This window comes from Trachypithecus francoisi, unplaced genomic scaffold (assembly GCF_009764315.1).
Source record: "Trachypithecus francoisi isolate TF-2019V2 unplaced genomic scaffold, Tfra_2.0 Lachesis_group0, whole genome shotgun sequence".
Lineage (NCBI taxonomy): Eukaryota > Metazoa > Chordata > Mammalia > Primates > Cercopithecidae > Trachypithecus > Trachypithecus francoisi.
In genome coordinates, this window is record NW_022681453.1 from 130,065,141 (window position 1) to 130,081,886 (window position 16,746).

General features: G+C 36.4%; 1 protein-coding gene across 7 annotated transcripts in view; it reads left to right on the top strand.

Annotated features, from left to right (window-relative positions):
- ATP11B (ATPase phospholipid transporting 11B (putative)) overlaps positions 1-16,746 on the top strand; it is a 134,828-nt gene that overhangs the window by 48,141 nt on the left and 69,941 nt on the right. For 6 of the 7 annotated variants that reach the window (XM_033211797.1, XM_033211799.1, XM_033211800.1 and 3 more), the window contains exons 8-10: positions 2,037-2,084; positions 5,404-5,468; positions 8,371-8,452. In XM_033211797.1, coding sequence (XP_033067688.1) covers positions 2,037-2,084; positions 5,404-5,468; positions 8,371-8,452 — 195 coding nt within the window. Of the gene's footprint in view, positions 1-2,036; positions 2,085-4,461; positions 4,542-5,403; positions 5,469-8,370; positions 8,453-16,746 lie in introns of all 7 variants that reach the window. The other variant, XM_033211803.1, reaches the window with a different exon arrangement.

A 16,746-nucleotide genomic window follows, 5' to 3' on the forward strand; every position in this document is an offset into this window, starting at 1 on the left:
CATGTACTAGATAGAACCTAACCATTCCCCAACCTTTCCATACTTGACTCTTTTCATTGTTTTGCTATTACAAATACTGTATGGTACCTTATTACAAATAAAATTCACCAGTTCAAAATCTAGTGGTTGAATAGTTCATTGCTTTCTCCTCTTTGATACAATTTGCTAACTTGTCTTCCAGGACACTCCCTTCTCTTGGTTTACTTCCTACCTCACTATTCCCTCTGTCTTAGTCTCCTTTGCTAGTTTTTCCTCTTGTCCCAGACTTCTTTCTGTTAGAGTGCCCCAGGACTTGCACTGTTTCCTTCCCTACCTATACCTTTCATTATCTACCCTCACTCCCTTGGTGATCTCACCCAACCTCCTGGCTTTAAAGACTAGCTACATGCTGCTGACTGTTGGATTTATTTCTCTATCCCAGACGACTTTCCCAAACTTCAGCTGCCTGTTTCACAGTTCCACCTGGATATTTAGTAGAAATCTCAAATTAATAATCAAGCTGAAAACTAAACTGCTAATCTTCCTGAAATGAACCTTTTCTACCAGCGGTCTTTCTCATCTCAGTTGATACGGTCCATCCTTCCAATAGCTCAGGCCAGAAACCGTGGAATCAGCCATAACTTATCACATCTCCTCTCCCTTCACCTTTCTTCACCTCCTTACTCACATCTCACCCCAACCCATCAGAACATTCTGAAGGCTTACCTTCAAAATACATCCAAAATCTGACCATCTTTTCCTAGTTTTGTCTGAGCCAGTACCATCTCCTGCCTGGATTACTGCTCTTTTATAGTCAGTTCTCACAAAAGCAGTCATAGTGTTCCTTTTTTAATATAAGTCAGATCATGTGACTCTTCTGCTCAAACCTTGTACTGGCTCACTGTGTCACTTAGAGTCAAAGCCCATATCTCTATAACCATCTCTAAGATCTGCCCCCATCCCCCATCCCCAACCTTTCTTCTCTGCCCTGTTTGCTATCCTTCACCCTCTAGCTCATCCTCCACATACACTGACCGCCTTACTTTTCCTTGAACATACCATGTCCACTCCCACCTGGTCACTAGACCTAGCCCTTGTCTAATGCTTCAGTAACACCTTCAAGTCTTTGCTTAAATCACCTCCTCAGTGAGGCCTACCTTAACTACTTAGTACTGCACCCTGATCCTTCTTACTCTGTTCTGCTTTTCTGTTTTCATAATACATAATATTTTCTAGTATACTATGTAATTTACTTTTTTATTATATTCCTTGCTTACCATCTCTCCCACTAGAATGTAAACTCTAGAGCAGGCATCTTTGTGTATTTTGTTCACTGATGGATCTCAAGCACCTAGAACAGTATCTGTCATCTTGCAGGCCTTGCTGTTTATTTGTTGACGGTTGATAGAGTAAACATTGTTGTATACCTTTTGATTGAATTACAGGTTGAATATCCCTAATCCACAAACTCAAAATCCAGAGTGCTCCAGATTCTTACCATTTTGAAAACATTTTTTATTCATTACCTCATCATAGCTGGGATAGAGATAGCAAGAATTCTAAATTTTTTAAAGCTTAAGGACTGATAAGTATTTTAAAATAATTATAGCAAGAATATTGGACCATTCATATATACAAATGGTTGATTTTTGTTTCATATATAAGAATGGTTCAGGCCGGGCACAGTGGCTTATGCCTGTAATCCCAGCACTTTGGGAGACCGAGGTGGGCAGATCACGAGGTCAGGAGATTGAGACCATCCTGGCTAACACGGTGAAACCCCGTTTCTACTAAAAATACAAAAAGTTAGCCGGGCGTGGTGGTGGACGCCTATAGTCCCAGCTACTCAGGAGACTGAGGCAGGAGAATGGCGTGAACCTGCGAGGCAGAGCTTGCAATGAGCTGAGATCGCGCCACTGCACTCCAGCCTGGGCGACAGCAAGACTCCATCTCAAAAAAAAAAAAAAAAAAAAAAAAAAAAAAATGGTGCAAAAAACCAGCCATTGATGTCGTAAGTGATATTATATAATTTTGCAATATGGTGAATTTTTTGATAGATTCATGGGACGAATGATCATAACCCAACAAATGGAAGAAATTGTAAGGTAAGAGTTTTTGTTATCTAATTACCTTTAAGTGGGAACTGTTTGGGGGAGGGACTAGAAGTTCCAAAGGGAGATTATGTAAATAAGCAGCCCATCATGGGAAAGGGTTAATTTTGTTGTTTTTTGTTTTGTTTTGTTTACATTTCGTGGTTTATTATATCACTTCAGAATCATTCAGTGCAAGCCAGAGTGTTTAGTGGTCAACCCAGAACTGCTTACTTATTCTTCTGATTGGTTTACCATATCCTTTATAATAAACCACTAAATGTAAACAAAGCATACAGATGAAGAGTTGCTCAGGGCCAGGTATTGGGGAAGAGTTGTGGAGCTTCCCTGCTCTTCCTGGGTGTGCAACTCTCCAGAAACCTCTGGAAGCCCTCCCAACCCACTTCTCTTGGTTTTTTATGGAAGCTTCATGATATCAGCTTTCTTTACCCCAGAGTATAGGACAGGTAGGACCCTCTCTGGGGAGGGCCTTTAGACTTACAATTAGAAAGGTGGGGGAAGAGTAGAGTCCTATCTTGGGGTGAAACGGGGGCAGGAGAAGGTCAAAAGCCTGCCCCTGAGGCCGAGCACACCCAACATTATAAAAAAAAGACTATAACAAGGGCTATGGGAGTTATGAGCCAGGGACCATGGATGAAAACTGATGTATATGTCGTAATGTCACAGGCCATCCCCTAGTTTTCAAACACAAATCCCTTACATCAAAAGAGTAATACAATTCGAAGATACTGCCACATTACTAGAATCCCATTCAGTTGTTAATAATTAGTCCAGTCCATCATAGTGGATAAGTATCTCCCAGAGTAAGGTCACTCAGGTTTGCAGGCTTCTTATCAATCTTTTCAGATTACAAAAGCAGCAATGGTCTCAGCAAATATACAGCTTCACTCCTTCAGGCATCTGGTATTATTGACCTAAGAGACAATGTAATCTCTTGCTCTGAGCCTCCTTCAAGGTGTTAATGTAATGTGAGATTTCCCTCAACTTGTAACCCGTTTATTCATTCATTTACCCTCATCTGTTACTTCTCCTTTTCTGCATTAATACCCAAACTTTTCCAGGAAAGGGTTAATTTAAAAGCACTTCGCATTTCATCTGCTAGTAATTTGTGGCAGGAGCAAGTGAGGATGAAACAAATCCCATGAAATGATATCAAAATAGTTTAGTAAAATTATTTGTGTTTTTGTATTTCTTTTTCTAATAATACTAGGTAGTAATATTAAAAGGAAACATAGCTGCTTTATTCACTCCTTATGCATTTAAACCCACGATGCTTAGTAAGTCTAGAATATGAAAAATGTTTTATATAATGTTTAACAAGTATAAATGCTATGCTCTTCTTCATTTCAGAATCATTCAGTGCAAGCTGGAGTGTTTGCTGGTCAATCCAGAACCGCTTGCTACTTTTCTGATTTTTTTTTTCTTGGTTGGTTGTTTCCCCTCAATATTTGGGTTAATTTCTGGCTCCTAAATGAAAAGCTTTGTGTCAGTTCAAAGATATGCTGATGAGATATGATTACATTGTTACTCATGAGCGTAAACCTAATTTGGAATCAGTCTTGGAATCAGCTCTTGAATTTCTAATCGTATTTGACATTCTACCGCTTTTCTGGGGACATGTTCAGTTTATACTGGCTGCATGAGATAAGTCACTAACAGAAAGAGATGAGCATTTTTAAATGAAATCCTCAAGACAAGTCAGCAAAAATACCATACATTCACATTGATTCACATTTTTAATAAGCATTAACATAGGAGTATGTTCAGTAAACTCTGCAGCAAGACCTTTGTATGTGTAGGATCCCTGCTGAATAACTATGACTAGGTTTATTTTGATTTTTTTAGGGAAATAGTGAGAAATGTTTGGATACATAGTCTGAATTGCATTAATATGTGAAGGAAAATAGCAGTTACATTACTTCAGCCCCTAGAATGGTTAAACAAAATGAACCATGTTCTCTACTAAAACAACCTGACTGAACTGATGAGTTATATTTTAATCTGAAGTTGTCATTATATCCCAATTTTACATGCCAATGTGAGCTAAAAGTATTTCTGTTTATTGTTAGAGGCACCACTGAGTGAAAAAGAACTATTTTGTAGCTCCTAAAATAGTTTTCACATTGATTTTGGACTATCCATGGAGTATACTCCAAATATGACTGTATTGGTTCTCTTTGCTTCATTGCAGTTTTTTACACTGTTTGGGTTTGCAGGTATCTTCATAAATGGTTCAGATTCTGTTTGGTTTGTATGGCTGTGTATGGATATTTCAGAAAAGTATAAGGAATAGCAAAAAATAATGGCTTTTTAACTTATCCATAGAAGATTCTTATTTTGCTATCACTAAGAAGATCAATTTCCTTTCTAGTTATTCCTTGTCGTTTTATATCTCCTTTATGGAGAGAAATTCAAACAGCAAGAAGACCTGGGCTTCAAGAAGTATGCAATGCAAGTAGTCAAGTTATACTGTGCAATCTTGCCTAGAAAAAGTACTAACATACTTTGTACATTGTGTTTTATAATTCAGTATAATTTTAATTGTGCAGAACTCATGCATTTATATGCAAATCATACTACAATTTATGTTTACATTGTGTTCTAATTATTTTCCCTTTCAAAGCTGTTTATTAACTTTGCTTTAAATTTTTAAAATTTCATCTTCTGCCACACATTTTTAAATCACTGCTTACTCTTTGATTTTGCTGAATTTTATGTTTAAAAATTTTGAAACTAGTGGCTTTGTGACTGTATTTACATGCATAATCATTTTTCTGAGCCACTAATCTTAAAGCAGGTTGTTACAGTAACTAACATCAGATTGGCCTAGGCAGCTTTTTTTCTTTTCTTTCTTTCTTTTTTTTTTTTTTTTTGTAGAGATGGAGTCTCGCTCTGTCGCCCAGGCTGGAGTGCAGTGGCGCAATCTCGGCTCACTGCAACCTCTGCCTCCAGGGTTCAAAAAATTCCCCTGCCTTAGCCTCCTGAGTAACTGGGACTACAGGCACATGCCGCCACGCCTGGCTTATTTCTTTTGTATTCTAGTAGAGACAGGGTTTCTCCATGTTGCCCAGGCTGGTCTCGAACTCCTGAGCTCAGGCAGTCCGCCCACCTCAGCCTCCCAAAGTGCTAGGATTACAGGCGTGAGCCACCGCGCCCGGCCCCTAGGAAGCTTTATAGTAGCTGGGATTTCGGTTTTTTATGAAAGCAGTATTATAGCTATAGCTTAAGTACCTTCTGCTGAAGACACCATTTTAGAATCGAATTGAGTTTTTAATATATTCAGTGCTTTATGGTTATTTTTTTTTTTTCCTAGACCTCTGGGTCCAGAGAGTCTCCTGCTTCGTGGAGCCAGATTAAAAAACACAAAAGAAATTTTTGGTTGGTACATATTTAAACATTTTAAATGATTGATTTGTGTTAATGCTTTATATGAAGTACTTCTAAAAGTACAACATTTGTGGTCTTTTGGTTAGATAATTTATTAATTATCATTCATGACAATTTTCTTATAAAGTGTGTATTAAAGTAGTTGTATATTATACTTTTGTTCTGTTGATGATCCCTATTTTTTAATAGTAGACTAGAACCATGCTTTTACGTTATCTTTATGGATACTTGTGAAACTGAGGGTGGATAATTTATATAACACTTCTAGTAATGGTGAGTGAGAACCAATATAATCTGGCATCATGGTACAGTAAACCACTTCTGTAATTTCATTATGATTATTAGATTGGATTAATAACTGCAGATTTATTCATTCATATATTCATTCAAATTTCTTACTGATATCTGAATATATACTAGGTACTATTCGAACATACACTGACTGGATCAAAAGGATGAATAACTACTGCTCTTGCCTTGGAGATCTAAATTAATATAGTACACTCTGAGTCAACTATAAGCAAATTGTGAAGTTGATGATAACCTTTAGCTGTTAGCTAACTCCTCACATTTCAGGAATGGCCCTTAGTATCTTGGCCTACTGTGTTAGCCACTGACTGTCTGCAGCTTGTGAAATCTTCTTTCTCATTTGCTCTTTTTCTATTACCTGTACTGTATCTTACCTCTCAGTGTTAGACTCTCTGATAAAGAAGTCCATATATCGAGAAAAAAAGACCAAGCAGAAAATAGCAAGTGTTGGTGAGGATGTGGAGAAATTGGAACCCTTGTACATTGCTGATGGGAATGTAAAACATTGCAGCTGCCTTGAAAAATAGTTTTGGCAGTTCTTCAATAAGTTAAACGTAGAATTATATGACTCAGTGATCCCACACTACATGTATACCCAAAGTAACTGAAAATGAGTGTTCAAACAAAAACTTGTACAAGAATGTTTATAGCAGCACTAATGATGATAGCCAAAGGTTGGAAACAGCCCAATGTTCATTAGATAATGAATGAATAAGCAAAATATAGTATATCCATATAATGGAATATTATTCAGCTATAAAAAGGAATGAAGTATTAATGCATGCTACAATAGGGATGAACCTTGAAAATATTATGTTAAATGAAAGAAGCCAGACACAAAAGGCCACATGTTGTATGATTCCATTTATTTGAAAGACCCAGAATAGGCAAATTCATAGAGACTGAAAACAGATTAGTGGTTTCCAACGTCTGGGGAGTAGAGGAGAATGGGGAATGTTTGCTTAATGGGTACAGGGTTTTCTTTGAGGGTGATGAAAATATTCTCAAAATTACAAATGTACTAAGTGCCACTGAATTATACACTTTAAACTGGTAAATATGTATATTTTTCCACAATTAAAAAGAAATCCATAAGAATGTTCTAATAGCAGAAACTAGAGTAAACCTTCAGGGCTTTTAGATCCTCTAATGTAACACTGTACTTTAACACTTTTTTTTTTGAGACAAGGTCTTACTGTGTCGCCCAGGCTGGAGTATAGTTACATGGTCTCGGCTCATTGCAACCTCTGCCTCCCGGGTTCAAGCAATCCTCCTGCCTCAGCCTCTCAAGTAGCTGAGATTACAGGCGCGTGCCACCATGCCTGGCTGATTTTTGTATTTTTAGTAGACCATGTTGGCCAGGTTGGTCTCGAACTCCTGACCTCAAGTCATCCTCCTGTCGTGGCCTCCCAAGGTGGTGGGATTACAGGCATGAGCCACCGCACCTGGCCAACACATCTTTCTAGTAGTAACTTCGTCACTCCTGTTTACTTTAAAGTAAACCATAATGAATGGCGTCCAAATTTTGTACACTCTTAAAAGAAAATGTGGATTTGAATGCCTTTAGATGGGTCTGTCTTCTGTTGTTTTGTCTCAGTACCACCTCTCCCTATTGGATCATTCTGGCTATTTTACCACATTTCTATAATCTCTATTTGAGTTGTAATACCCTGCCTTTAAGGAATAAGTCAAGATAAAACTTCCAGGACAAGTATTTAGGAAGAGCACATGAAGGGTTCTATATTGCTTTTCAAATTGTACTATTTAGGGGTGGGAATGAACATTTGTTGATCATCTCTCAGTTGTTAGGCATTTTGTTAATTTGTTGTACAGACCTCACAACTCTATGAGGTATTTTTTCCCATTTAAAGATGGGAAGATTGAGACTCACAGAAATTACTTACCCGAGGATGTAGAACTAATAAGTGGCAGAGCTAGAATTCAAACCAAGGTCTAGCTGCAAAGTTTTTTTATAAGCTGGTCTCACCTAATTCCATTTGTTGTCCAGTTTTAGTCGCATTACTACCATCATCTTTGCTCATCTCAAGTCATTCAGTAGGCACACATTTTTTAAATAGCACTTTCCGTGTGCTTACTTGATTTACTCTGACAGACCTCCATATTGTCTTGCCGATGCTTATGGAATAATATCTAGACCCCCAATTCCAGCATTCAGGGCTTTTCACACTGTGGCCACAGTCCATTGTCCCAACCTAACAGAAAGTGAGGTTTTCCATATCTGTCTTTGTTAATACTGCTCCATTTGTAATGGCCTTCCCTGACACTTTTATCTTTCCAGATTCTTTTCCTCTGTCAATTCCAATTCAAGTAATACATTTTTCATTCAGATGTCTTTTATAACTCAGGAACAGGATCCAGGCCCTCCCCCATTTAGCCACTTGACTGGGGCTTCCCAAAATTGGTCTCAGAAAGCCTTTTAAAACTCTGAAAACACTTACAGGAAAGCAAAATTATAACAACTGTCAGGCAGTACACTGAAAGCTTTCATGCTGATAAGTATATTTATTTCTTGTGAAACATGCTAGAGGATTATTTTAAGAGACAATTTTGTTTTATTTTACAGGTGTTGCTATATACACTGGAATGGAAACTAAGATGGCATTAAATTATAAGAGCAAATCACAGAAACGATCTGCAGTAGAAAAGTAAGAAAACTGTTTTCATTTATTTATATGTAATTATAACTATACATTTTTTATTCATTTGGTATAAAATATTTATATAAAAATATATATATTAAGTAAACAGGATGATAACCTTGGGGACAGTGAGTGTTTCTTATATTTTTACATACAAGTAACATTTTGCACAGTATTGAGCATATAGTTGATGGTCTATGGTATGACTTAAAATAAATACTATTGAATAAATGGTGGAATCACTTAATCAGACTAATGCTTCTGCAGATTACGGTTCTAAAACTGAAAAAAAAATTTTTTTTAATAACTATTTGAAAACATTGAAGACAAACCCGAATCAAATAGAAATGGGCAGGGAGTGTAATCCTGAAAGATGATAGCAGCAAGGGGGAAAATTTTAGAGTGTAGCTTTTTGTCTGAGGACACTCCCCAGTTTATGTGCTGCTTGGAACATCAAAAAGTCTGAACTTTACTGGATAGAAGTATCAGAGGACAAGGTTAATAGCTGGAAGAGCAGCTGGAAAGTTAGGGGAAAATAATGTAAGGGGATTAGCATTAATTCCCTTCTGTAAGCAATGAGAGGTAAGCTACAGAAGGGAATTAACTCTAAAAACTGCACATAAATTCTGCCCAAGTCCTTGGCTGACTGCTAGACCTATGCGTGTGCAAGGGAAACAAAGAACTCAACCGAGAATTTTACTGCTGCTCATTGCATTGGAGATACAGTTTGTTGAACCAGGTGAAATTAACTGCCTACTGGAATAAAAATTAGCACTCTTCTGAGGAACATAAAAGAATACAGACTGTCTACAATGTATTATTTATAAAGTCCAGTCTGCAATAAAAAATAAGCAGAAGGTGAAGAAAATGTAATTCATCCATAAGAGAAAAAGCACTCAATAGAAACTGTCTCCAAAATGATCCAGATCTTGCATTTAGTAGACAAGAACTTTAAAGCAGATACTATAAATTTATTATAAATATATTCAAGGGCCTAAAGGAAAATTTGAATGAACATGTGGGAAAACTCAGCAGATAAATGAAAACTCTTGACTTGAAAAACATAATTACTAAAATGGAAACATCATTAGGTGGGCTCAACACCAGACTGAATCAGTCAGACCAGTGAACTTGAAGAAAACACAAATTATTTAGTCGAAAAATGGAGAGGAAAAAAGATTAGGAAAAATGAACAAAGCTTCAGAGCCATGTGGGATAATATTAAGCTGTTTGGCATATGTGTAATTGATTCCCAAATAAAGAGAAAAAAGGACAATAAAAATATTTGAAACAATAATGACTGAAAATTTCTAAAATTTGGGGGGAAAGTTTCAGCCTACACTACAAAGATCAGTAAACTCTAAGCAGGAAAAATGCAAAGAAAACCACCCCAAAGCACATGATGGTCAAAATACCAGAATCCAGAAAAAAAGAAAATGTTTCAAGGAGCCAAAGAGAAATGCCTCACATGTAAGTGAATAACAATATGAGTGATAACCGGTTCTTACCAGAAACAACAGAGGACACTGGGGAAAGGACATCCTCTTCAGTAAGTGGTGCCAGGAAAATTGGATAGCTACATGCAGAAGAATGAAACTGGATCCCTGTCTTTCACCAAAGAAATAATCAACTCAAGTCTGAGTGTGGTGGCTCATACCTGTAATCCCAGCACTTTGGGAAACCAAGACAGGAGGATCACTTGAGGTCAGGAGTTCAATACCAGCCTGGCCAACATGGTGAAACTCCGTCTCTACTAAAAATACAAAAATCAGCCGGGTATGGTGGCGGGTGCCTGTAGTCCCAGCTACTCAGGAGGCTGAGGCAGGAGAATTGCTTGAACCCAGGAGGCAGAGGTTGCAGTGAGCTGAGATCATGCCATGTACTCCAGCCTGGGCAACAGAGCGCGAGACTCCATCTCAAAAACAAAACAAAACAAAAGTATATCAAAACCATGATGAGATGTCATCTTGCCAGCCAGAATGGCTATTATTAAAAAGACAAAAATAAAAAAATAGCAGATGCTGGCAAGGATATGGAGAAAAGGAAACTCTTATATGTGTTGGTGAGCATGTAAGTTAGGCTAGCCACTATGGAAAACAGTCTGGAGATGTCTCCAAAAACTAAAAACATAATTACCATATGGTCCAACAATCCCACTACTGGGTTTTATCCAAAGGAAAAGAAATCAGTATACCAAAGGAATATCTGCACTTGCATGTTTGTTGCAGCACTATTCATAATAACAAAGATAAGGATTCAATCTAACAGTTCATCAGCAGATGGATGGATAAAAAAATGTATACATACCTACACAATGGAATACTGTTTGGCCATAAGAAGAATGAAATCGTGTCATTAGCAGCAACATGGATGTAACTGAAAATCATTACATTAAGTGATGCAAGCAAGCACAGAAAGACGCTTCATTCATCGCACACACCTGTAATCCCAGTACCTTGGGAGGCCGATGTGGGCGGATCACTTGAGGTCAGGAGTTCAAGACCAACCTGGCCAACATGGCAAAACCCTGTCTCTACTAAATATGCAAAATTAGCTGGGTGTGGTGGTGTGTGCCTGTAGTCCCAGCTGCTTGGGAGGCTGAGGCAGGAGAATTGCTTGAACCCAGGAGGCTGAGGTTACAGTGAGTCGAGATCACACCACTGAACTCCAGCCTGGGTGACAGAGCGAGACTCCATCTCAAAAAATAAAAAAAGACACTTGATTCATGTTTTTCAGAGAACCAACTTTTGGCTTTAATTTTGTGTATTTTTTTTTCTCTTTTTCCATTGGCTTCAGCTCACATCTTAATTAATTTCCTGTGTTTCTTCTCAGTTTGGGTCTCATTGTTCCTCTTTAACTTCTTATGGTGCCAGATGAACTCAAATGATTAATTTTAAGCTTTCTTTTTCTCTTATATAAACAGAGCACAAAAGATGATGAGGGGCTGTAAATGAACTGTTACAAAGGTCCTACATTTTACATGAAGTAATACAGTAGCATCTATAAATAAATTACAATAAGATGAAGATGCATATTCTCATCTCTGGAGCTTCCATTAAAAACAATAAGGCAAGGATTTATAGCTAGTAAGTTAGAGCAACTGAATATTAAAATGTTTGATAAACACCGTAAACAGCAAGAAGGGAAGAATAGCGAAACAGAAAACCAAATGACACAATAGAAAACAAATAGCAAAATGGTGGTCCTAAATTTGACCAAAAATTACATGAAATGTAAATGCATCAAACAGTCTAATGAAGTCAGAGATTGTCAGATTGGATAAAAGAGCCAGACCCAACTACATGCTGCCTAGAAGAAACATAGTTTACATACAAAGATATAAATAGGTTGACATCAGAAGATATACTGTGTATATTGTAAGCCTATGAAAACTGAAAACCAGAATAATTCCATAATTATACATGGAAAGTTCATCTAGAGAGATCATATGATGTGCCATAAAACAAATCCCAAAAGATTGAAATCATACAAAGTGTGTTCTTTGACAATGAGGGAATTGGATTAAAAATCAATAACAAAAATCTGCAAATATTTTGAAATTAAAAAACAACTCTGTTAACTGACTCGTGGGTCAAAGGAGAAATCACAAAGGAAATTTAAATTTCTTCAAATAGGATGGTAATTTAAACCCAACACATCTACATTTGCAGACTCAAGGAAAAGCCCAGCAGCTTAGAGGGAAATTTCTAGCTATAAAGTTGATAAATTCCTGCTGAGATTAACTGATTAAGCAAAAGAGAAGTGGTATAAGAGAAGAAAAGTAAAAATTTACCAATGTCAGGGATGAAAGAGGGGATAGCTCCATAGATCCTTAAAAAGTCACTGTTTATGTTATGAAGATGCCAGAAACTAAAATAAAAAATTTAAAAAGACAAGCCATAGATCAGAGAAAATGTCTGCAAAGCACATATCTTGTAAAGGACTTGTACCTAGAGTATCCAATCTCACTACTTTTTAACATTATTCTGGAAGCCTTATTCAGTGCAACAAGTTAAAGGAATTGAAAACCGTAAGTACTAGAAAGCAAGAAGTAAAGTTGTCCTACTGGAAAACACATGATTTTTCATATAAACAGGCATAAGTATTCAACAAGAAAACTGTAATAAGCAAGTTGGTCTCAGAATACAAGGTAAATAAAGAGAATTTTTTTTTTTTTTTTTTTTTGAGACAGAGTCTCAGTCTGTCACTAGGCTGGAGTGCAGTGGTGTGATCTCGGCTCACTGCATCCTCTGCCTCCTGGGTTCAAGCAATTCTCTTGCCTCAGCCTCTTGAGTAGCTGGGACTACAGGTACGTGCCACAACACCCAGCTAATTTTTGTATTTTTTAGTAGAGATAGGGTTTCACCATGTTGGCCAGGATAGTCTTGATCTCTTGACCTCGTGATCTGCCTGCCTAGGCCTCCCAAAGTGCTGGGTTTACAGGTGTGAGCCCATGTGCCCGGCTGATAAATCATTTTTATATCTATATAAATAGTAAGAAACAGAAAATGAAATTTTTAAAAAGTTATATTTACAGTAGTATCAAAAAGCATAATATATTTAGGAATAAGTTTTTTTTTTTAACTTGTGCAAGATTTCTATAATGAAAATTACAAAATGTGGCAAGAGAAATTAAGACCTAAATAAATGGAGAAATCACATTAATAGATTGTCAAGCTCAGTATTGTTAAGCTATCAATTACTATATAGATTCTCTTAGTCTCAAAATCACAGCAGTCTTTTTGTAGTAATTGACAAGGTAATACTAAAGTGTATATTGAAATGCAATAGCCAAAATGCATATTCAGATGCACAGCAAAAACAGTCTTTTAAGAAAGCTAAAAGCTTTACCTTACCTGATTTAATACTTAATATAAAGCTACAGTAATTACAGTGTGGTATTAACATAGAATAAAATACAGAGTTGAGAAGTAGACCATTCATGTGTGGGTTTGTTGATTTTCAACCAAGCAACAAGTCAATTCAATAAAAAAATTAGTATTTTCTACAAATGATGCAGCAGTTGGATATTCAAATGAGAAAAACATGAAACTTAGCTTCTACCTTATGCTGTACTCCAAAAAGTTTTGAAAATGAGTCATAGACCTAAATATAAAAGCTAAAATTATAAAACTTTTAGAAGAGCCGGGCATGGTGGCTCACGCCAGTAATCCCAGCAATTCGGGAGGCCAAGACAGGCAGATCACCTGAGGTCGGGAGTTCGAGACCATCCTGACCAACATGGAGAAACCCTGTCTCTGCTAAAAATGCAAAAATTAGCTGGGCATGGTGGCCAATGCTTGTAATCCTAGATACTTGGTAGGCTGAGGCAGGAGAATCACTTGAACCCTGGAGGCGGAGGTTGTGGTGAGCCAAGATCATGCCATTGCACTCCAGCCTGGGCAACAAGAGCAAAACTCCGTCTAAAACAACAAAACAAAACAAAAAACACTTTTAGAAGAAAACTTAGAAAGGTATCTTTCTGACTTAGAGTAGTTAAAGATTTCTTAGGATACAAATATAATAATTAAAAAATTGATGAATTAGACTTTCTCAAAATTAAAAACTTCTGCTCATCAGGCTAAACATTTAAAGAAATGAACCTGCACATTATGAACTGGGACACAATATTTGAAAACATATCTGACCAAAGACTTGTATCCTGAGTATATAACTATGTCATTTGTGTACACACACACACACACACACACACACACACACAAACCTGCCTATAAATCAACAATGAAAAGAGAAACAAGACAGTTAAAAAAATGGCCAAAAGGTGGAAGGTAGACACTTAAATGGCCAATAAGCACATAAAGAAGTATACAGCATCATTGCTCATGAGAGAAATGCAAATCAAAACTACAAGGAGATACAAATACATAACTTACTAGGATGGTAAAAATTGAAAAGACTAAATGTTCCAAGTACTGGTAAAGATTTGGAACAGCTGGAACTCTTCTAAATAATCCAAGGGTCAAAGAGGAAATCTTAAAGAAAATTTTAAAAAATACTGGATATCAGTGAAAATACAGTATATCAAAATTTGTGGGATACAGCTGAAGCAGTATAGACATTTCTAGCACTAAATACTTACATTAGAACAGAAACATCAGTGGCAAAGGGAAATTAACATTTAAACCACAATGCCATTTACAGTTGCTCCCCAAAGAAAGAACAACCTAGGTACACATCTAACAAAATACATACAAATCTTTATGCTGAAAATCACAAAACACTGAGGAAAGAAATCAAATATCTAAATAAATGGAACAATATATCATGTTCATGGGTTGAAAGACTCAGTAAAGATGCCAGTTTTCCCAAATCGATTAATAGGTATAATGCAATCTCTATAAAAATCTCAGCAAGTTTTTTTGTAGAAGTAGAAAATTTATTCAGAAATTTAGATAGAAAAGCAAAGGAACAGTTTTGAAAATGAAAAATAAAGTGGGAAGAGTTGCTAATGATGTTAAGTCTTACTATATAAGCTACAGTAATCAAGACAATTTGGTGTTGGTGAAAGAATAGGTACATAGATCAGTGTTACACAATAGAGAACCCCAGAACAGACCAACACAAATAGGCCCAGTTGATTTTTGGCAGCAACACAAAAGCAATACAATAATCTTTTTCAACAAATGTTGCTAGAACAATTGGATATCCATAGCAAAACAAACCCAAACCCCCACTGTGTGTAAAAATTAATTCAACTGAAGCATAGATTTAATGTAAAACATTAAGCTATAAAACTTTCAGAAGAAAACAGAATCTTCAGGACCTAGTGTTAGACAAAGAGCTAGAAGGCATGAGACTGAAAGTGTAATTCCTAAATCAAAAAAATTAATAAGTTGTAGTTAATCAAAGTTAAACACTTTGGTGCTATGAAAACCCCTCTTAAAAGGATGAAAAGACAAGCTACAGACTGGGGAAAAATATTTGCAAACCACAAATCTTTCAGAGGCTTTACGTTTGGAAACATAAAGAGCTCTCAAACTCAACAGTTATTCAGTGATCCAATTAGAAAATGAGCAAAAGACATATTTCATATTTCACCAAATGCATAATACATATTTCCCCAGAGAAAAGCTGCAGATGACAAGCACATGAAAAGATATTCAGCATCATTACCTGTTTGAGAAAAGCAAATTAGAACCACATTGGGATATCACCACACCCATTAGAATAGTTAAAATAAAAATAGTGATAATACCAAATGGATAGGAGGTGGAGAGACTGAATCTCTTATATGTTGTTGGTGGGAATTAAAAATAGTAAACCCACTCTGGAAGATAGTTTGGGAGTTTCTTACAAAACTAAACATGTTTACCATATGACCCAGCTGTTGCACTCTTGGGCATTTAACTCAGATAAATGAATTTTATGCTGTCACAAAAACTCAAGCAGAAATGTTCATAGCCACTTTATTTGTTACAGCAAAAAACTGGAAACAGCCCAATGTCCTAGAAATCTTTATTCAGCTTTTTTGCGTATCTGTTGCTATAGTAGGTTTTCTGAGATATAATTCAATCTCTTTTTGGGGATTTCAATCAAGTTGAAAGTTAAAACTAATACACAGTAAAAAAAATTAGGTAATAGGTGCTGTGGTACTAGTTTTAAATTTAAATAAGGGAAAGCTGAATGTAAACCAATGTAATTAGGACAGACTTTAGGAAGGAGATGGATTTTGAGTTAAATTTTGAAAAATAGGTTAATAATGTCAGGAAAAAGGAGAATATGTCTGATGAGGGTAGACATGAGCAAAGAAAGATGGAAATAAATCAGGCATTTTGTTGCCACAAGGAGACATGACTAGCTTAGTGAAAAGAGGTCAAAATTTAGAGTCAGACAGATGTAGATTTGAATGGCATATCCCTTCCTTACTAGCTCTGTGGGGCTTTGGACCAGTTTTTTTCTTCTCTTGATCTGAGTGTTCTCATGTATAAAAGTGCTAGCAGTACTGTAGGTGAAGTGCTGAATACTATGCCTAACACGTAATAACCAAACAAAAGCCAGTTCCTTTCTTACGTTCCTTATTTACTGTCACTGCAGAATATATAGAGTTTACATTGGAACATGGTGGAATCAACTTATTCCATAGGTAAGACTAGGTTAAATTATGGAAGGCCTAAAGAGAAAAATCAGAATTCAGGCATTTTTCAATCTTTTAAGGGTTTTTACAAAGCTTGTGATTTGCATTTTCCCTCAATATTTGTTGGATGTGAGAGTTCATTATAACATCGCTTGTTTTGTATACTTTGCATTTACAATGATGAGTTCCTTTAATTGTATTAATA